Below are 21,894 nucleotides of genomic sequence, written 5' to 3' on the forward strand. Positions count from 1 at the left end.
AAAATTAAGAACATAAGAACAGCCCCACTGGATTAGGCCATAGGCCCATCTAGCCCAGCTTCCTGTATCTCACAGTGGCCCACCAAATGCCCCAGGGAGCACACCAGATAACAAGAGACCTGCATCCTGGTGCCCTCCCTTGCATCTGGCATTCTGACATAACCTATTTCTAAAATCAGGAGGTTGCGCATACACATCACGGCTTGTACCCCGTAATGGATTGATAATTGATAATGACTAAAAACAAAATTATTCATCAATACAAAAATTATCGTATTTGTTAATCTACTGATTAAACAATCAATATTTATCTAAAATTAACTATCCAATCATAAAAAGGCTTCAAATTTTACTTATACACTATTCTTGCCACTAAACTAATATTTAGAATAAAATATTTTCTTATCTGGTTCTTAATTTCTGATGTCGCATTTAAGAGGAATGTTTCCAGTTTGAATGGTAATACACACTTCAGTATCTCTTGTAACAGTTTATATATCATTTTCCAATATTTCTTTGCTTTTTTGCATATCCAGCACATATAATAAAGTTCCCTCAATTCTTTACTTATCCAACATTTGTTTGATGACCCAGGGTACATTTTTACTATTTTCTCTGGAATTAAGTACCATCTATAAAACATTTTATATAATTTCTCTTTTAAAAAATAACCCTTTTAGTTATCTTAATACCACTTTAATTATCGCAATATTTGTGTTTCAAATTTGTTTTCATTTGCATCTGTTTTGATTTAATTAATGGAATTCTCTTCACTTCTAAGGAGAATTCGGTCCATTAATATCTACAAAAAAAAATTCTACTTCTTGTTCAGCCATTTTCACTTTCTGTCTTAGTACTTTCTTTGTTCTCTGTCTTGTTGGTGTTTTCCTTCTTGCTCCTCCCACTGCTCCTTCCACTTTTTCTTTTTCTTCTTAACTCTCTTGTATTTCTTGATCCCCCTCTTTTCTTCTTTCTTTTTCTTCATTCTGTTCTTTTTGGATTTAATCCAAAAATTCTTCTTGAAACGACATGCTCTCTGAAAGTTCCCTCTTTTTTCTTCCTTAAAATTCTTAATTCTGATATAACGGTTGCTTTTTCCATCTCCTGTCTCATTTCAAAAATCTCTACTTCTTTAGTTTCATCCGACATTTGATCCATTCTTTTTTCTTGTCTGTTATTTGTAATCTGTTCCTGCATGCTTGTCAGGGAGAAGTTTATTTGCTTCATTTGTTCAGATAATTTTCTGACCTGTTGCTTAATTTCACTTCTGAAATCCCACAACAAATCCATTAATAAGGACTGGCTTTTACTAACATCCTTTAAATATTTGAATGCCATTCTTATCAATATCAAATCAAGCCAATATACCTCTGGCTGTAAAAAAAACAGAGATAAAATGGTCCAACAATTTAAAAAATCAACCAACTCTCATTATCTTGTTTCACCCTCTTGTAAGGCTAATTTCCAATTTTTATATCCAAAAGGGGTAAGTCAATATTTCACTTCCAGTCAATAACAATGTCAAATCAGTCAAACAATTAAAGAGTCATCCAAGTCTTATTATCTTGCATCCTTTCTTGTCCAAGATAATCCTTAATTTTTAATATCCAAAAGGGGTGGATCAGTAATCCAGGTCAATAACACTGTCAAATTAAGTTAGTATGCCTTTAAATTACCAGGCCTGAAACCAGCCTTCTTGTTAGGAAAGCGAAAGTAAAAGTTATTTCAGCTGTTAAAGGTTAGTTATTTATTTCTTTTACATGCATACCATTTCAGCAGGGTAATCTTTTATCTTCCCTTATTTATCTTGTCTTATCTCTCGCCTTTTCTTCCAGTCACCCTGATTACAAAAAAGAAAAAAATACTCCAGCAAGGGTTTCTTTAAATCCAGGTTCACTCTTTTCCCCTCTGGGTGGCTACCAGCCAACGTAAATAATCTTAAAGTTATCTTTCCCTCCTTCCAACCTCTTGATTGCAGTTCTTTTTAAACCCTTTTAATGAACTGGTTACTCACAGTTTAAAGCTTTTTTTGCTGTCATGTTGTTGTATCTAGGCTGTGTGTGGGGGGGGTGTACCCAGCTATCCATATCTGTCTTCTCCGGATCTTCTCCGAAGATGGCGTCCGGTATACAATGCAATCCAGCATAGAGCAATATCTGGGGGCTTCCTCTGCGACTGCCATCCCTAGAGATCCCAGGAGTTCAAGCTCTCAGCCTTCATGTCTTCTTCTCAGACAATCAAGAGTCCCTCATTGCTGAGGTCCTCTGGAAATACATCTATTTAGCAGTTCCCCCAAGAGTCCTCCAAGGTTCCCTGCTACTGCACTGAGTGTTAACTCCACCCCCCTCTAAAGACCTTTCTGAAAGCTGAAGGAGCTGCTGCCAGTTGAGTGTAGGCAACACTGAGTTACAAGGACCAGTGGTTTGGCATTGTCTAAGGCAGGGGTGCTCAATACGTCGATCGCGATCGACTGGTCGATCGCGAGGCAAAATGAGTCGATCACAGGCTTCTCTCCCATCCACACATCCCTGGGAGTGAGCCCCGTTGACTCTACTGGGGCTGACTGGTGAGTAGACCTGGAGAGGAGCTGCTGGCAGGCTTCTCTCCCGTCCACGCATCCCTGGGAGTGAGCCCCGTTGACTCTACTGGGGCTGACTTACCTTTCCCCTGTTTTTGCACTGGTATGTATGGAGATCTGCCCCCCCCCCAACTTCCATCTGTTGGTTCTGTGTGCAAGGGGTTTTGCACTGGACTTGCTATGATGTCTATACAGAGATATTCCCTCCCCCACACCTTTCCCCTGTTTTTGCACTGGTCTGTATAGAGATCTGCTCCCCCCCCCCCCCACTTGTATTGGAATCGAGGAAGATCTGGTGAGGAGGTAGATGTGGTGTCAGCAGTGGCCCCTTTAAGGGTAAGGCCTGGGCATCCAACAGTGTGTGCTGCACAGCTGCAGCCACTTGAAGGCAATAGGGCCCTCAGGGATATAAGAGCACCTGAGGCAGGAAGGGCTCCACTTATTTATGTGAGTCAGCCTTTTCCTACATGAAGATCATTAAGTCCAAGTACCATTCCACCATGACTGATGAACATTTGGAAGTGTGCTTGAGGCTGGCTGTCAGCAGCTACTGTCTGGACTATGCATCCTTGGCTGATTCACTTCAGTGCAAGTCATCAAAGTAAACTCAAGTAATTACAAAAAATGTTTATAGTTAATTATGTTGTGTTGTGCAATATTGGCTCATGCGGTTATGCAAGGTACACCAACATACATTGTACACATAAATGTTATATGATATGATGGCGCGAACATTGTAAAAAAACTCTGGTAGATCTCCGGGCCTTGCTGGGTTTCAAAGTAGCTCTCGAGCCAAAAAAGTGTGAGCACCCCTGGTCTAAGGCATTTTCATATGTTAATATTTATCCATGCTCAGCCTGGAAAGGAATATCTGGAGCTAGAGCTGCATGATTGAGACATACAAAATTATGCATGGGAAGGATAAAGTGGATAGAGAGATGCTCTTTACACTCTCACATAACACCAGAACCAGGGTACATCCACTAAAATTGAGTGTTGGGAGGGTTAGGACAGACTAAAGAAAATATTTCTTTACTCAGCATGTAGTCGGTCTGTGGAACTCCTTGCCGCAGGATGTGGTGACGGCATCTGGCCTGGATGCCTTTAAAAGGGGATTGGACAAGTTTCTGGAGGAAAAATCCATTATGGGTTACAAGCCATGATGTGTATGTGCAACCTCCTGATTTTAGAAATGGGCTGTCAGATGCAAGGGAGGGCACCAGGATGCAGATCTCTTGTTATCAGGTGTGCGCCTTGGGGCATTTGGTGAGCCGCTGTGAGATACAGGAAACTGGACTATATGGGCCTATGGCCTGATTCAGTGGGGCTGTTCTTATGTTAATTGGCAGCTCTAGAAGCTAGAGAAGGTTCTTGCCAGTTTTACTGCCAGTAGCAAGTTTTTAGACTTTGTGTTTGGGGTTTTTTCCCCACTGGACTTACTGCTGATGGAAGATCTGATTTATTTTTCACATTTTTATACCACCCTTCAAGGAGCTCAAGAAGGTTTACATAGCTCCTCTCCTCCTTTTGTTCTCACAACAACCCTGTGAGGTAGGTGAGGCTGAGAGACAGTGAGTGGCCTAAGACCGTGGACTGCTCTTGACATTACCAGCTGCCACTTTGTTCCATCTTTACAGACTCAGTGCTCATCCAGTGCACTCACTACCCATCATTTTACCATTAAAGGCAAGGAAGACTGCAACAAGACTTTCCTTGCAAGTTCATGTTGCAAAAGAAATTGATATTGGTTCTGTAAAAATAAATGGTGGGGGGGGGCAAGTCTACATTAGCCTTAACACGAAGTCCCTAAAATTCCACAGCTAGTGGACTGTTTGAAAGTAGAAAGAAGATGGTTGACTGAGACCACTTCTCCAGGGTGGTTGGCCATCAGGTCTGGGCATTAATCCCCATGTTGGCTTAGCTGACTAAACTAACTTGATGGCTGGGAGAGAAAGATGTGTGCAAGGGGACAGTCAACCTTTTCTTGTTTTCTGTACTGTCATCTCTCCTTGTCCTCTAAACTCATTTGAGGAAGCACTGAGGGAAGGTTGACAAGGAGTACAACCTTTCCCCCTTTTTTGTCCTTTAAAAACATTAAAATATTTATACCTTGCCTTTCAATAATGAAAATCCACATTAGCACAGTAGCGTACCTAGGCCATCTGTCACCCGGGGCAACCTAATATTTTGGTGCGCCCCTTACAATTTAATTAATTAAATTTATTATTACTATAGAAGATAACTATGTAAAAATGGTAGGTGAAGTAACTTCAGCTTACAAAAACTTGTGCCGCATTACTTTGTTAGTTGTCACAGGGTCTTGAATACAGGTCCAGCCTTGTTATACAAGGATTTTTTTATACTTGGATTTGACTCAACACAAATGGCCACTGCAAATGAGAAGGAATGTACTGATCCCTGGAGAAGGGGAAAAATGCATTCCTTTAAAATCACAGTTTAAAAAACTGATTTTCTTACTGTAGTAGGGTGACAGTCATGCAAGCGATTACAGGTACAACCTAATTATCTAAAGATTTTTAACCCTTGTTGAGAAGGGCCGTTTAAGTTAAAGGAAAACAGTTGTTTAACAATAGCCTCCTTGATGTGAGACAGGGCAGCTAGCTGACAATCCATCATTCATTATCTCTTAGAACACTTAGAAAGAACACTTCCTTCCCCCTCAGCAAGTGAAAGAATGCAAGTCATTATCACCTCCTCCACTGATTGCCTCTGTGTGCATTACAAAGGTCAGCAAGGCTGTTTTTAAATAACTGAGCAAAAGGACATTGTTTTTAAATGGATTTGCTTTAGTGTGATTTTTGCCATCCACTTGAGTTCTGGGAACAGAACCCTGGCCAATAATGAGACTCAACCTGTATTTTACACAATCTTGGCACATCTTCCCCCCCTCCCAGTTTTGTCTTATGAACTCTGAAAATATCTTATCATAAGCATTCTCTTAGAGACAACTGCATCATAAAGTGTATACTACCTCTACATATATTTTCAGAAATAGGTGCAAGAAAAATTACATTCATCTCTTCAAAATGCAAAGAAGTTGCCCATAAGCACCACTGAAATCAATTAAATTTTACTTACCAGTTAACTACTTACTCCCAGGTAAGTGTGCATAGGATTGCAGCCTGTGTCTCCATACTAGAGTGTGGTAGGTTTCTGCCATAGAAAGGCTGCAGTCACCTACCCTGCACTGCTCCGTCCTTTGACCCATATCCCAGGGCTCTATTTCCATTCTGTCAGGGACTTTTCTCTCTCTCAAAAGCCTCCCCAAGACTACCCTCCCTATTTGCCTAGGTTTTGCCTGGGGTGAGCACCTTTCCAGACAGCTAGGTATTGGCAACCTTCAGTCTCGAAAGACTATGGTATCGCGCTCTGAAAGGTGGTTCTGGCACAGCGTCTAGTGTGGCTGAAAAGGCCAATCCGGGAGTGACAATCCCTTCCACACCGGGAGCAAGTGCAGTCTGTCCCTGGTCTGTCTCCCTGGCTATGGGCCTTCCTTCTTTGCCTCTTAGCCTCAGACTGTTGGTAAAGTGTCTCTTCAAACTGGGAAAGGCCATGCTGCACAGCCTGCCTCCAAGCGGGCCGCTCAGAGGCCAGGGTTTCCCACTTGTTGAGGTCCATCCCTAAGGCCTTCAGATCCCTCTTGCAGATGTCCTTGTATCGCAGCTGTGGTCTACCTGTAGGGCCCTTTCCTTGCACGAGTTCTCCATAGAGGAGATCCTTTGGGATCTGGCCATCATCCATTCTCACGACATGACCAAGCCAACGCAGGCGTCTCTGTTTCAGCAGTGAATACATGCTAGGGATTCCAGCACGTTCCAGGACTGTGTTGTTTGGAACTTTGTCCTGCCAGGTGATGCCGAGGATGCGTCGGAGGCAGCGCATGTGGAAAGCGCTCAGTTTCCTCTCCTGTTGTGAGCGAAGAGTCCATGACTTGCTGCAGTACAGAAGTGTACTCAGGACGCAAGCTCTGTAGACCTGGATCTTGGTATGTTCCGTCAGCTTCTTGTTGGACCAGACTCTCTTTGTGAGTCTGGAAAACGTGGTAGCTGCTTTACCGATGCGCTTGTTTAGCTCGGTATCGAGAGAAAGAGTGTCGGAGATCGTTGAGCCAAGGTACACAAAGTCATGGACAACCTCCAGTTCATGCTCAGAGATTGTAATGCAGGGAGGTGAGTCCACATCCTGAACCATGACCTGTGTTTTCTTCAGGCTGATTGTCAGTCCAAAATCTTGGCAGGCCTTGCTAAAACGATCCATGAGCTGCTGGAGATCTTTGGCAGAGTGGGTAGTGACAGCTGCATCGTCGGCAAAGAGGAAGTCACGCAGACATTTCAGCTGGACTTTGGATTTTGCTCTCAGTCTGTTCAAATAGAAGAGGAGGCGGCGCTGCCTGTTTGCAGCCTGTGGGAGGAAAATGCACTTAGTGGAGAGAGTTGACTTTTAGGCTGCAATCCTATATGTACTTACCTGGGAGTAAGACGCATTGAACACAATGGGATTTATTTCTGGGTAAACACACTCGGTGCAGCGACATTGCTACCTGCACCAGGGACATCCTGCAAATTGACTCTGCTGCTTAAAAAAAAATTGGCTGTTGGAGGGAGTGGCTATAGAAGGATGTCAGCTTGTTGGAGCCCTGAGCGCTGTCTGAACAATTCCAAAAAAAACCCTCTCTGCCCAGAAAAACCCCAAGGAGCTTGAACGCAAGGGGGCTGTAAAGGAGGAGCAGCCAGGACAGAGAACAGGAGGTCAATGGCTAAGGGGGCAGGGAAAGCCAATCCACCCCTCCAAACATGCTGTGGCTCACAGAAAAGAGCTGTGAAGAAGCGCTGCACCACAGCTGCGACCCCCCCCCCTGAAAGACCCCAGATCCATGCAGGGGAATGGATCACAGTGGCACACCTCTCCAGACAGCCTGGCCTAACACATGGGGCTTTTTCTCTGTTTGCCCCCACCAGGTGTGTCACTGCATTAGCAATATGAAGTTAGATTATACACTAAAAGCAGCAACAGAAGAAACCAGAAATAAAATCAGTAATATATCAAATGTTCAGAAAAATGATTTAACTTGGCATCTTGGATGTCCAGGGGGCCTAAGGAACAACAGCTGCATGTCCAAGTATAATGTATCAAAGTGCAATCTATGGTATTTGAAACAGGGGAGAGAGAACATAAGAGCCAATGGCCTCACTTGCACTATTTTACTACAATTATATTATTTATATTTTGTTTTTAATGAAAACAATGATACCTACAAAGATAAAATACATAAAAAGAATAAAAATTACTATTAGGCAAACGAAATGCTGTGAAAGATTGAGGATGAAAACAGATGCAATTTTTAGACCAGGGCAATTTTGGGAGCACTGTCATTTCATTTCATCCATTTGATCCAAAAATAGCTTTAGGCAGCCCAATCCTAACCCACTCTGGAACTAGCAGGCCAACTGGCCTGCTCCGTTTCCAGCACGGGCTGGGCTTGCTGCAGCATAAGTTGGAGTAAGGGGAATGAATTCCCTTTACCCCATGGGGCAACTTGGATTTGTGCCATTGAAATCAATGAGGCAAATTGTCAATTGGGTTGGGCCAACCTGGAATCCAGCCTAAGTGCCAGAGTCCAGTCCCCGGTGTGGTCTGCCCACCGGTCTGCCCCTTGCCTGAAATGCCTTAATTGTGCCCTCGCAAGCCCCCCCTGCCCGCTGGCTGGCCTCAGCCAGTGCAACCTTATGTCTTTTGGGCGGTGCGGAGGCTGGATACAGCTGCCTCCAGCTGACTACATAAGAACAGCCCCACTGGATCAGGCCATAGGCCCATGTAGTCCAGCTTCCTGTATCTCACAGCGGCCCACCAAATGCTCCAGGGAGCACACCAGATAACAAGAGACCTCATTCTGGTGCCCTCCCTTGCATCTGGCATTCTGACATAGCCCAGACTCCAGAGGAGGCACAAACATTTGCATGCCTTATGGCACATTTACGACAATACTGGGCTGGCGCAAGGGACTTGCGCCGGCCCAGATGGAGCTCAGGATTGTGCTTTCAAGGTCATATTCTTAAGGGAGGGGGTAGTACAGAGAGTGCAGAAACCAATTGTATACAGTGTGATTGGATAGTGCCCATAAAACTCCATCCCATCCCTTTTGCCCTTTAAAAAAAATCCTTTGAAAAAATTAATGGACAAATGATAGATATGCCTCCTTAGAGCAATTTCCAAAATAAACAAAGAAGTAGACCAGCTCTCAGTGGGAAGAGGGTAAGACCAATGGTTGAGTGGGCTGTTTGATTTGTTGGCATCCATGTCTGTTGCTGCACTTGCAAAGACAGGAGGAAGGTGGACTATCCCCAAGCATAAATGAGAAGTCAGTCACAGAAATGCAGCAATAAACAGGGGCATGATGGCAGCACTGGTGCTACACCTCCCAGATTCCCACTGGGAGTGTGTTGTATAAAACATTGCATTCTCGGCTGGTGCTTGTTCTGTTACCTGAAAACTTTTTCAGACTAATGAATGATTGTTTAAACAGCCTTGAGAAATCTGCTAAGGCAGTGTTTGTCAAACTAGGTGGGTCACGAGCCAATTTCAGGTGGGTCCCAATTCATTTCAATATTTTATTTTTAATATGTTAGACTTGCTACCGTGGTCTGTGAATGCATTTGGGAAAATGTTACAGACCTGTACTTTATCAAGCTACTATTTATATTCTTTTAACAATGATAGTAAATAGAACTTACTCCTAGGTAAGTGTGGGTAGGATTGCAGGCTAGGATTGTGAAAAATTTTCCTGCTTGATGATGTCACTTCCAGCGGGGCCCTACATATTCTCATTCTAAAAAGTGGGTCCTGGTGCTAAATGTGTGAGAACCACTGTACTAAGGTAATAAAAACACGATGGCATGAGAAACATAGTGAAATGTGCAGTGGCAGACAGAATCCTAGTGTGTAAGATTTTTGCTTTAAACTGTCTCTTGAAAGCCAAATTCAGCTAGTCCCTTTATGCCTTTCACTGGAAGGCCAATGCTCAGCAGTCTTATATAAGAGAAGCCAAAAGGCACTTATGTTAGAGATCACTAATGAGAGTGGAGCGTCTCTACTTCCTTGACCTTTTGATATCTTCCAGGCTTGTTGAGGCTAACATGTAAAAGCAAGATGCTGAAAATAAGAAACAGTGAAGATGGGTATTGAAATTTGTCTGTAGTGTTCTTTAGTGAACAAATCAGTTAAGTACTGTACAGTATTTGCCAATTAGGTGGAAGACTTCCTTTCCATTCCTGGGTTCAGACATCACATTAAACCATGCTGGCTCTTCATGGTCTCTTTGCAGTCATGCCAGTGGGATCTGTGCCTAGGCAGAGCAACCTTTTAAATTTCTTAAACATTAACCGTGGAACTACTGTAGTACTCACCCCTTCCTCAGAAGGTGGCACTCCCTACATAATGGGGTGGGGCAAGCACCTTCTTGCTCAGTTCTCTAAATGCCATGTGGGTAGCAGTTTGGGAGACTGCACTTTAGCACTCTTGTTGCAGTCTTTGCTCAGGATTGAGATATAGAAATTCATCCCTGTCCCAGTGGTGCAGCAGCTTATTGAGGTGGATCAGTATTTGTAAATAGGGCTGCAATGTAAATATTCTCTGAATTCAGGCATAATGGGGAAATTACAGTTTGCATAAATGAAGTTTGAAAACCTTCTTGAAATTTTGGTTGCAGATCCTGATTTGTTAGTCCCAAACAAACTATGAATTGTGGGCAGGCCTAGGTTCAGACTTAACACATCTGTGGTTTTGCCTAATGTCTGAACCCAACCAGTATCTAGCTTCATTGTTATTTGGTCCATGCCTTAAATTTAGTTGGCTTTGGTTATGGGGCAGTAAAGTCCCATTCTTCTAATTAGCCATCCTATAGTCATAGACTACTTGTCTCTTTTGGCTTTTCTATTGAGTGATCCTGTGCTTTGCTGCATAGAATCAGCAAGACTCAGAGTTCTACAGAGGGATACACTTTGGGGACTGGATTTACCTGTTGTGACACAATTCCTGCTGTTCTAGTGCTAGGGAGAAGTCCTGTTTGGTACAAGAGGAATATACAATGATTTGTTTCTTTGTTTTTTAAGGTAGGAAATGGGTGCAGAGGATTTGCATACTGTGTTAGTTAATGCTGTGTTTGCTGAATAAAAGGTATAAGTCTGGATAATTAGACTAGGAATTCAGAATTGGAGGTACTGGGCATAATACTGTGAGGAATTATAAGTGAGATGAATGAAATGGAGGCTATCCGTAAAGAAGAGGACAGAGGAAAGTGTTACAGAAAGAATAATATGCTTGGTAGATTCTGTTCACTGTGAAAAATGAGATTGGGCAGATGGAAGAAGTACCTTCAAACATTCTGTCTTATTTTTCAAAGTGCATTTGATGTGTGATCTAGGTTATGAAGTTGCAGCTTATAATGTATACATCAGTGCTTGGCTATGAAGAAATGAGGAAGAGATATTAATTTATTTATAGACTGCTTTTCTGCTCCAATAGAGTACCAAGGTGGCTTACAATGTCAATTAAAACAATAATAGCTAAATAAAACACTATAACAAGCAGAACAAACAAGCCAAAAAGTTGACACAAACCAGCAAACAGCATAAGCAAAAATAAAACCAAAGCGTAGCAAAGTAACTCATATCCAAAAGAAACAGTCATCTTTATTGAGAGTGGGCAGCATAGATACAGGAGCCAAGCCGCCCAGAGGAAGGAAATTACACAACCAAAAGGCACCACTGAAAAGGCCCCATCACGTGTCTCCATCAGTCACACCTTGGTAGGTGGTAGGACACAAAGCAGAGCCTCAGATGATAAACACGAAGTATAGGCAGCCTCATATGGGAGAATGCCGTCTGGTCCTTTGAGAATGCTGTCTGGTCTAACTCCCAAGCCATGCAGGACACTACAGGTGATAAGCAACACTCTGAATTGAGTTCAGAAACATACTAGAAGCCAGTATGCACATGGCATACGTAAGGTATTTAGATGGGTGCTGCTTTGTTTTCTACAGATGGTTGCACACTGCAAAGAAGAGATAAACCCCTGCTAATTGGACAGAGAGTGGTGTTCTTGTATCTAGCAAGGGGGGAAGCAACTGCCTCCTTTGCACCCTAACATGGCATCTTTTCCAGATGCCGTCGTTGGTGTCTCTTCTTTATTTTATTCTATTTTTTTATATTGTGATCCCTTTGAGGATCAGGGAACCTTTTATGTTTTAACTTAAATGTCTTTGTGAACTATTAATAAATATTCTTAATAATAAACATAAGAATGTGATCCCTTTGAGGACAGGGAACCTTTTATGTTTTAGCTTAAATGTCTTTGTGAACTATTAATAAATATTCTTAATAATAAACATAAGAATCTATCTATCCCCCCAACATTTTGTGGTTTTGTAATGTTCCGAATACACACAGTGAAAATAGAATAAATATATACCAGGCCCTAATTCGGAGTTTAAAGCAGAAAAAAACTTAGCAGCCTTATTATAATACCGGGGAATTATTTCAGAGATCTAATTGTTTTGCTCTTTTTCTAAAAACATAGGATTTTTCCAATTAAAGATATACCTTTGGAGTCTGAGGCCCTCACTGTTTGGCTATATCAACGATTCATTGAAAAGGAATATCTCTTGTCACACTTTTACAAAACAGGTAATGCTTCCTTTAGATAAAACATTTTTGATGTTCAGGACTTCAGGGTCATGTTTTCAAATAGCGTTTCAACTATTTATGACTTTGAACTGTAACAGTATTGAAGAAGTGGAAGAGCCCTCAGTGACAATCAAAAGGCTTTAAACAGCACAGGACCATGGTGTTATTGAAAAGATGTCTGTCGCACCTTTCCACTGCTATTGGAGCCAGTGGCTCTCAAACAGGTTCTTAGCCTTAACAATCACTGCCTAACCAGTTTAGCCTTTATTCTGTTAGTGATCAGCTTCTCTGCATAATAGAGATGTTTGATATCATCTACAGCTCATACTATTTTTTTATTGAGTATTTTATTTATTTATTACAGATACAGGTAAGGAAAATGGGTTAGACTTTGGGCAGGTACTACACAGGTTACACATGAGGATATGGCTCTAGATTACAACATGCATTATTCAAAAAAAAAATTGTTTGGTGTTTTTTTACAACTTTATAGATAGTTTCACCTAATTACTAGATATGCCTCTCACAAGAAATGGTCACTTTTTGTAAAAGTGTGCTCAACCACACACATGCAATTATATGCTTATTACACATATGTGTGGAAATCTCAAATTAGTATTTGCCACAAAAGTGATTCATACATCACTCTTATCTCAGCTAAAGAAAGGTGAGACCTGCTTTATTCTGCATCTGGTTCCTCATGAAGTATTTGCCTTCTTGTTGTTTGGCCAGTAATTCACTACAGTCCTCCAAAACATCGTGTTAAATGTGTTTGCTTGTTTTGCTACAGTACAGGATTCCAACTGCTGGTTCTTTTCTGTGGTATTCGACTGGGTGAAATAACTAGCGTTTGAGTATTTTAGCTACCAACAAATCCATACTATTTCTGATGGATCCCTGTGGGTCCTGAAATTGCTGCAGGAAAAAAAAGAGAAAGAGGTAACTTCCAGAGGCTGTGTTGGCCTGCTGCAGCAAAAACAGTGTCTAATGGCACTTTAAGCTTTTACAAGTGGGCCATTTGTCCTCACTGCTAACAATTTTTTTCTTTATGCTCATTTGTCTATTTTCTTTCATATTCTCCCCCAACCCACATCCCTCTGCCAGCTGAGGATAACACTTCATACATCTGAAGAAGTGGATTCTGGTCCATGAAACCTTTTGCTACAATAAATGTGTTACCCTTGTAGGTGCCATAAGGCCTTTTTCTTAGAGGGAGTTGGTGATAGTCCAAGAGAAGCTGCTTGAAGGGTCTGGGGATAGTGTTTCTAATGCTTCAGAAATGAGGCTTGTTGATGCCTGCTCCAAGATGAAGAGTATCTGTTTGAAATGCAGGGTACAAAACATTCCAGTCAGTCACCTAGTACATTGTTCCTACGTAGTACACTATGCCCATCTGATGGGGGCAAGGAGGAGGTAAGTGTGGACTAGCTAAATGAAGATTGTGAAAACAGAAGCACAAGATGGACAAAAAATAATTGGCAATTCTAAATTATTGATCCAATCAGCGTTCTAGTTCTAGATGGAACTAGCTAGTACACAATTCCATAGTTTCCAGGGGTCTGTTCTTAAGTTGAAACATGTGTAAGTTGCAGTTCTTGCTGGCCCAGTGCTATCACACTTATGTGAAAGCGCCACTGAAAGATGTGCTGCATGCATGAAACAGCTATGTCTGTAACATAGACATACGTAATTTGGGACATCAGTGTATTAATGTCTTATCAACCTTGATCTGTTTTCACGTTTGATTCACATTTAAATTACATGTAATGAGTCTAAATCACAGTTCTGTCAGTTTTATCAGCAGCTGCTTCTGTAGTAGCAATCCTTTGGCCTTTGTGGCCAAATGTCACTTAAGGCAGACTACCACACTGTTTAGGTGAAATTATTCTCTCACAAGTATATTCCACTTCCTTGTAGAAACCCTGAAAGAATTTGCTTTGTATACAAGAAGTCACTTTATTCCTTTTTGCTTAGAAATACACAGTACCAATGTATTTCTAATAATATGGCACATTTTATGGATTTCAATTTAAGCTGCTTTGGGAACCAGTGTTGATTGAAAAGACGGGATTTGAGTTGTACTTTGATAACACTGGGAAGCTTTGCTTGTCCAGTGTGCCTACTTGCTCATTCAAGGCTACTGGAAGAGAGAGCTAAGAATTTGGGGTTCATAAGAAGGCTTCTCTGAAGCAGCCTTAGCCAGTCCTAGGCTCTAAACTTCTTTCCCTGGTTTCAGGAAAGCAGATATTCTTGCTTTCTGAAGTGGCAGCTTCCGAGGAGCAAGTTAGCTTATGGTGGCTGCACTACCTCAGTTTCAGTCTGTTTGTGGACCAACAAACTGAACTTCTCCTCTCACTTTAACCTTGACAGGTATGTGGGAGGCTGACAATAACAGCAGTTAAAGCTCACTGGGTTCCCTGCTTAACTAAGACTTGTTAAACAGCTTCAAATCTTGGTGAATGAAGCAAGTTAGCTTTAACTGCAATGAGTGTTGGTGGCAAGTATCCTGTAGACAATGGTCAAAGTACAAGAGCAGAATTCTTTCCATGGAGGGAAGAGGCTATGGCAGTGGAGCAAGTGTTCCTTGACTAGCTTCTAGTTTCTTAACCATGGTTCAGATTAAGAGAAAACCAGTGTTAGATTTGCTCCTCCTTGACTTGTTATGGCCACAATCGGGGAAACTCTGAGAAGGCAGCTTGAATGTGCTGCTAATAGACTGTTCTTTTTTTCTTTCAGGAGCATTCCCTCCCCTGCAGGGTCAGATGGAAGCTGTTTCCCGAGAGATGACCCTTAGCAATTTGTGGCTAGTTCTCATACAGTCCTTTGCATTTTTGTCAGGTGGTATGTGGTACTGCATTCTTCAGTATTTTTATCAATGCCTATTTTAAAAGGTGAATGAATGGAACCTGAGAACACAAAGAGGAACTTGGTACTTTACAGAGTGCATCATGTTATGTGTGCAAATGTGAATATACCAGGTGAAAGGAACATAACTGTATGGACTTTCTCCCCTTCTTTGAGGGAGATTTTAAACTACGCTAGAAGGTGAGGATCAGTAATATAGTGACCTAATGATGTATTTTAAGAAATGTTAATATTTTTAAAAGGTGTGCCCCCCACACACGTCAGGAAATTTAGCATTTGAACAGGAGGCACAGTTATGCAACCACCATGGGTGAACGTCTGCAGCAGGAATGCTTTCACCACAGGTAGTATTCAGCATTGTAGTTAAATCTCTGAACCTTCAGCAACTTTTTCTCCAGTAGTCTGTACTGCAAGTCTTGTGGTAGAGAGCCCTTATCTGCACAAACTCAAATTGTATAATAATTAATCATACTGGATCTGTTCAATATATTCTGCAGACCTGGTTATGGTATTGTGACTTCCCCATGTTCTCTGTTTAGTGGAGGCATCTTCCTTGGAAAACAATTTCAAAGTGAGATCTTAAATTGAAAATTTAGAAAAGGAAAACTAGTTGCGAAAAGGCATTACAGTGCCATGAAGTATTGAAAGAATTATGCATACCTCATAGACCCATCTGTCCCTGCCCTCTCTGTAAACATCTTGTGAATATCCTCTTGGACGGGTAATTCACAAAATAGCAGATCACCTCAGCTACTTTCCATTTTGGTTTTAGAATGCATTTTGTTAATCGATAATCTTTCTTTTTTTGCAAAACGCACTTTTGAAAATGCAGTACAGAGAAAGAAAGGCATGTTACTTGAAAGAAGTATAGATGCTGCTCCTAACGAATTGGTTTCTGGAAAGCTATGAGCTGCTCTGAAAGTTCTGTGGATGTTCAAAGCTGCCACAGTCTAGACAAGGTGGTGGGGTTTTTAACCTTACAGAGGCCTTCTATTACCATTTGATACAAAAGCAGTAAGATCACCTGACAAGGGGTTTGTATATCTACATGCCAAGCACCTTGATGCATTGCTTACAGGAAAAATAAAAAAACATTAGCATAGGTACAAAACAATATATCTAGTCAGTGGGGTAAAACAATAGGAAGATACTTGCTTCACCGTTCTGAGCTATTGTAAAATTTATGTGAATTGTGAAGGGCATTATTAAATCTGCCACCTTGCTGAAAAATGTCACTCATAGAAAGGGAATTTTTTTTTATTTTAAGAGCCAGAGTGGCTCTATAGCAAGCTTTCAGGTGATAATCTTAACAGTTTATTATGGTTTTGAAGGAAAGGCACCTATGTTATCTTTCACTCTTGAAACTTAGGGCATCATGTCTGTGTGACCACATAAAGATCTATAAAAGAACCATTCCTAGAAAACAGTTTCAGTTTATACATATGAACCTGTAGACTGGACTTGAATGGCAGAATGTTGTCTTTTACGGACTGTAATTTTTTCTAAGAGTCAAACCAACAGTAGTTGTCTGCTGAGTTTTCAGTCTATATTCTCCTGGTTTTTCCCCCCAAATCACATGAAAACCAGTTTTGGTGAGTAGTATACAAAATAAAAAAATATAAAACCACAGCATCATACTATTTATTTTGTTCTGAATGGGGAAAAGGGACAGTGGAAAGATGTGGATTTCCCCTAGTAATGTGCATAAAACTAGCTTTTTTTTTTAATTCTAAAATATTTTAAAATCATGGCACATATTAGCATGGATAAAGGCCACAATGCATTATCAGGAGATGCACAGATACAGCCCAATCCTGTCCATCCCCTCCCCCTGCTGATGCAATGTTGCCAAAATGGCAACCACTGCATCCAATTTGTGGGGGGGGGCAGTCTAGGAGGTCTCCTCTAAGTAAGCCCCTGCAGTGTGGAAGGGTCTCTTTGAACCTGCACTAGCTAATTTGCTTGTGCATGTCTACATATATCTGCACCATGGGATTGGATCTGGGAAGAGGGATAGGATATTGGTGACGCTGGCACTGCCAATCCCGGCCTCCTTCTGAGCCCAATATCCCCTGCCGCCACCTGTCCCCTGCCCCATTTCACCACCCCAGCTCCATTTCACCCTCTTGCCACCTCTCCCACCTCTCTCAAATTTACCTTTGTCAGCAAGTGGCAGGAAAAGCAAGGGAGTGGGTGGGAATGTGCAGGCCTTCCTGCAGGCAGCACACCAAATGGCGCACTGTCGGAGCGTCTTCTGCAGCTGCCACTGACTCTTTATGGCAGTCAGCGCCAACCTGAGGTTGCTGCACTGGCTGGAGGCATGCTGCCATTAGATGGAGAGCATAGGATTGTGCTCTCAGTTGCTATAGTACCTCTTCAGATGAAATGCAAAAGGCAGAGTCTGTATCTTTCAACTTCAGCATAAAATTACATGCTTCAGCTTGGCTCTTTTTGAGACATGGACTGACAGAAGAAAGCAGTGTGTTTCATTTGCCACTTTGCAGGGAGATTTAAGAAGTTCATTCCTGCCCATTTGATAAATGTGGCCTATAAATCAGAGCTGTGGATTATCTCAGACTGGGATGCAGCTCTTTTAGTGTTTAATTGAACATACCATGTCCTGTATTGGACAGGATAATTCTAAAAAGAGAACCTTATATCTGAAAGTAGGCTAGGTATGGTTTTTACCAGCCTAGGTATGTGTTTTACCTGTTCCTTAGCACACTTTACCATTTGCAAGAATTCAATTGCCTCCCACTTTGGAGATATTTTTTGTATTGGCCTAAGATGATGAAGTAAATGCTTACTTGCTGCTTAATGAAACAAGCGGATGGCCAAAAGTGTTCAGCATAACCAGGCCTCCTGTTTTATTTTGCCTTCCTCCATGCTGGCTTTCACTTATTCCAGTGTTCATGACCATTCAGATGAGTAGATTATCACAGTGATTCCAATCACTTACGTGAAATCCATGGGATTGGAAATCAAATTCAGCAAAGTTCTCTTTCCAGTGGAATGTTGGGTGTAAGTGATTTTCCCCTGGAAAATGTGAAGAACATTAGGTCATTATGTCTCCTTTATGGTTGAACCAGAAGAAACTGTGAATGGACATTATTAGGAACTCTTTTTTTAAAACAATTTTTCCTCTTCAACTAGGACTACTGTCTTTAAGCTACTACTTATTCTACAATAGCCCCATTGAATTTAGCAGGACCAAAACCAGAGTTAGTATATTTTTAGGAACACAGAAAAATAAAAAGAAATTAAGGAAGAATACTTAATGTATATTTTATATGTGTATATATAAGAAATGCTGTACTTATATGCTAAGCTGGTCTAGTCTGTTTGAGCATAGCAGTTCTGTTGAGAGCATCCAGAACTCCTGTGAGTTATTGGCTTAGCTTCATTGCCAACTAATTAGCAACTATCAGTTCAGTCCACCACTGAATACAGCAAACATTTCATTGTGAGAGATGAGTCAGCATTGTTGTGACTCCTCTGGTCTCTTGACAGTTGTTATGGAATTGTAAAGCTTTGGGTAGAGTGAAGATTTAGTACAGTTTGGAATTTAATGAACTCTCTCATTTTGTTTGCATCATCCAGTGCCATGTGAACTATATTGTAGTAACACCCTTACTCTATATGACTTAATCCAGGCATATTTCCTAGTTCTTTGCTTGGAATTGTTAATCTGAGTTATTAGAATCCATAAGCACTGAAATGAATGTGGGGGGGGGGACCAATCCTTTTGCCATCATAATTAGAAATTTGTAATAGTAGTTGAAAGGCAGCAACTGGTTATTAAGTTCTGAACTATGTTAAAGATGCACCCTTACATTTCCCTTGAAAATAAAGTACTGTATACAGTATGATACTAGCTCTCCCCACGCTCCAGCCTATAAATCTCTGTGTCAGTATATGGTCATATGAGATCATCCCGCAAAACCGATCCAGTAGTACAAATGCGATAGCCCACTAACAGCTGTAATGTTTGTATTGACCACTGAATACAGGGAGTTCCTTTGACAAAAGCCCTGAATGATGGGTAGGGCCAGTCCATGCATACAGACCATTTTGCTATGGTCTGCACACCTATCTGTTCAGAACAGGTTTTTCTAGAGAACAATGTATCTAGTGAACATTGTTTTAGCAACTGTTAACTGTTTAAAATGATCCTGTCATGTTTCAGTATTGTGGAGGAATATATACAAAGCACAAGGATTAAAATTACTGTAGAAGAAATTGGCTGTAAAGTTTGTGGAACTACCTGCTTTTTTCAGCTTTAGTGTGGGTGTTGGAGATTCAACTGAATCCATTCTTATAAACTTGCAATTTTACATGTGGAATCATAAGCAGATACTATATGACATCAACTGGAGAAGTTTTTTAATTAAGATTTAAGAATAATCTATTAACAAGAAACCATTAAGGTCTTAACAGTTTAGATTTACTGCCATACAAATGATATGTGCCATTCACACACAGATTTTTTCCTTTCCTGAGTTGACAATCTTTTCTACAAATGTTCTTATAATTTTACATACTATACTATTCTAGCCAGATCTTAGTTTAAACTTCATAGATTCAAACATTTTGAGGGGTTTAGGAAGCAAGGCTACTCTTCTGAAATCCATATGAGAAGTATTTTAAGACAGATTCAGATATGCATGTATATGTGACTTGATTACTCAGTAATTCAGGGCTTACCACTGAATCTGTGAACCTCCTCTATTGAAAAGTATTGCATTTTGAGGTGATATGATGCCTCTTCTCTGTGATGACTTTCACACATGTATGCAATCACTTGATCTTGACATCAAGTAATGAGCATGCATGACTAGTCTAACTCAATTATGCAAAAACAAAAACTTAATCCAACAATTTATGCTGCTCTGCAACCACTGTACATTGTAATGGAGACTTCTCAGATACCTATTGGAATCGGTGGCCATTGACAACAGCAGAGTCACTTGATTTTTTTTAACCCAAATCTACTTTTCTTTCTTAAGTGTGGTGAATTGCTCCATTTGTCTTTAGAAAATAATAAGCATACCAAACAACTTTGTGTGGCAGCAGTTGGACTTTGCACATTACCTCCAGATAAAAAGTTATACCCTTGGGACCAAAGTTAATGAACATTTGAAATTTTCAAACTACAAGTTGGTATAAGGAAATGGTATTGAGAGAGATACTTGGTGATTAGCCATGGCTTTTGTTTTCTGTCAGTCTACCAAAATTGGGCACAATAGAAGAAAGCTTACAGCTGAAGCTACTGTACTGTATGGAAATAAAAGAGCCATATGAAAGAAATTGTATATGAGTTTGCATGTTTTGCAGAATTATGCATTTGATTTGTAGCAGAAAAGTTGGAAAGGGAAAATAAAACTCAAATTGCAAGGTCATCAGAATCTGTTCTGAATTGCTTTATTTCTATTGCACATTTGTAGCCTACTTTGTTGTATATCTGTCTCCAAAAAGATCCTAAAATGTGTGTGTAGTAGCTTAAAAGGAAAATGGTTACACATTTTATTGTTATGTTTCCTAAATTTCCAGTACAACTTACATTGAAAGGCTACTATTTTTAAGTTAATTTCCTCAGAATGTTTAATGTTGGGGTTTTGAATGCCATATTGTTCAGTTTAGTCTTTCATCTGTCTGTCTCTTCTTTTTGTGCTGTGTATGATCAAAATGAATGCACACAGCTATAGTGTGATTTGGTTAAAGGGCTGGTCACATTTGGATTTGTGTTTTGAGTTGGTTTTCTTGTTTTCAGATTTTTTTTTTCTTCATCAAATTCATTAAACAGTCAACATTATTTTTCTTTAACCCATTTTTGCCTGGTCCACAGGTATACACATTTGGTCCCTGTTGCGTATATGCACCGTTTGGCAGAAATGGCTTAACTAGACACAAAATGTTTTCCTCAGTACTGACAAATGGCTGGCATTTTTGGATTTTATGTTTGATCCAGTATGAAGATAACTGTTTTTCCCCTAGTGTTTTGTGTTTTTAACTATTAACAGGATCCTTGACAGGAAGAGCAAAATTGTACCAACTTCATTTTACTTGCTATAAAACATCAAATCAGTTATGTTAACTGCTCTTACTGGGTGTTTCAGTTAATTGAATATATTGTTTGTTAACATTTACTTGCAGTATATAGTTGCCTAAGTATTTCTTTTTATAGTTCTCAGGAAAAGCATAGAGACTATCTTTCTGATCAAGAAAGAACTGGATTGTCTTCCACCATTTTAACTCAAATACACTGTTTAGGTAATAACCCTGCATAAATTCTTGCATAGATCTAGAACCCGATATAAGGCTAGAAAAGGTTCAGGTTTGCCTAAGGGATAAAAGATGGAGATTTTCACATTTAGATTTCAGTATTTTAAAGTTGGACCTCAAGTCTTTAAAAGTATGCTGCCATTATATATTTTTTAAATGTATGCAATCACCTAAATTTAAATAATTTATGCCTCTTTTTAAAAGAAGGCAATATAGGGTGCTATGGTGCCATTCACTTTGTGGTCCTAAGAGACAGCACCCTCTGGTTACACTAAGGCCCAGTCAGACTAACAGCAGCCACCATTGGAAGAGATTGCTGTGGGCTTGTGACCCGACAGTACTTGTGTGAAAGTGCCATGCATGTATGCCAGCATCTCTACAGCCACTGTGATTTGCTCAATTTTGTGTGTCCTCTTTTTGAGCTACCACAGTAACACAAATAACACTGGCTGTGCATGCTACCCTATG

General features: G+C 40.6%; 1 protein-coding gene across 2 annotated transcripts in view; it reads left to right on the top strand.

Moving 5' to 3' along the window:
* The window catches only part of LPGAT1 (lysophosphatidylglycerol acyltransferase 1), a 78,679-nt gene extending 58,228 nt beyond the window's left edge, over nt 1-20,451 (top strand). For both annotated transcript variants that reach the window (XM_066621137.1, XM_066621147.1), the window contains exons 7-8: nt 12,173-12,279; nt 15,016-20,451. In XM_066621137.1, the coding sequence (XP_066477234.1) occupies nt 12,173-12,279; nt 15,016-15,167 (259 nt within the window). In that variant the 3' untranslated portion in view covers nt 15,168-20,451. The remainder of the gene's footprint in view (nt 1-12,172; nt 12,280-15,015) is intronic.
* Nucleotides 20,452-21,894: the final 1,443 nt, after the last annotated feature.

Source organism: Tiliqua scincoides, chromosome 1 (genome assembly GCF_035046505.1).
Source record: "Tiliqua scincoides isolate rTilSci1 chromosome 1, rTilSci1.hap2, whole genome shotgun sequence".
Classification (NCBI taxonomy): Eukaryota; Metazoa; Chordata; class Lepidosauria; order Squamata; family Scincidae; genus Tiliqua; species Tiliqua scincoides.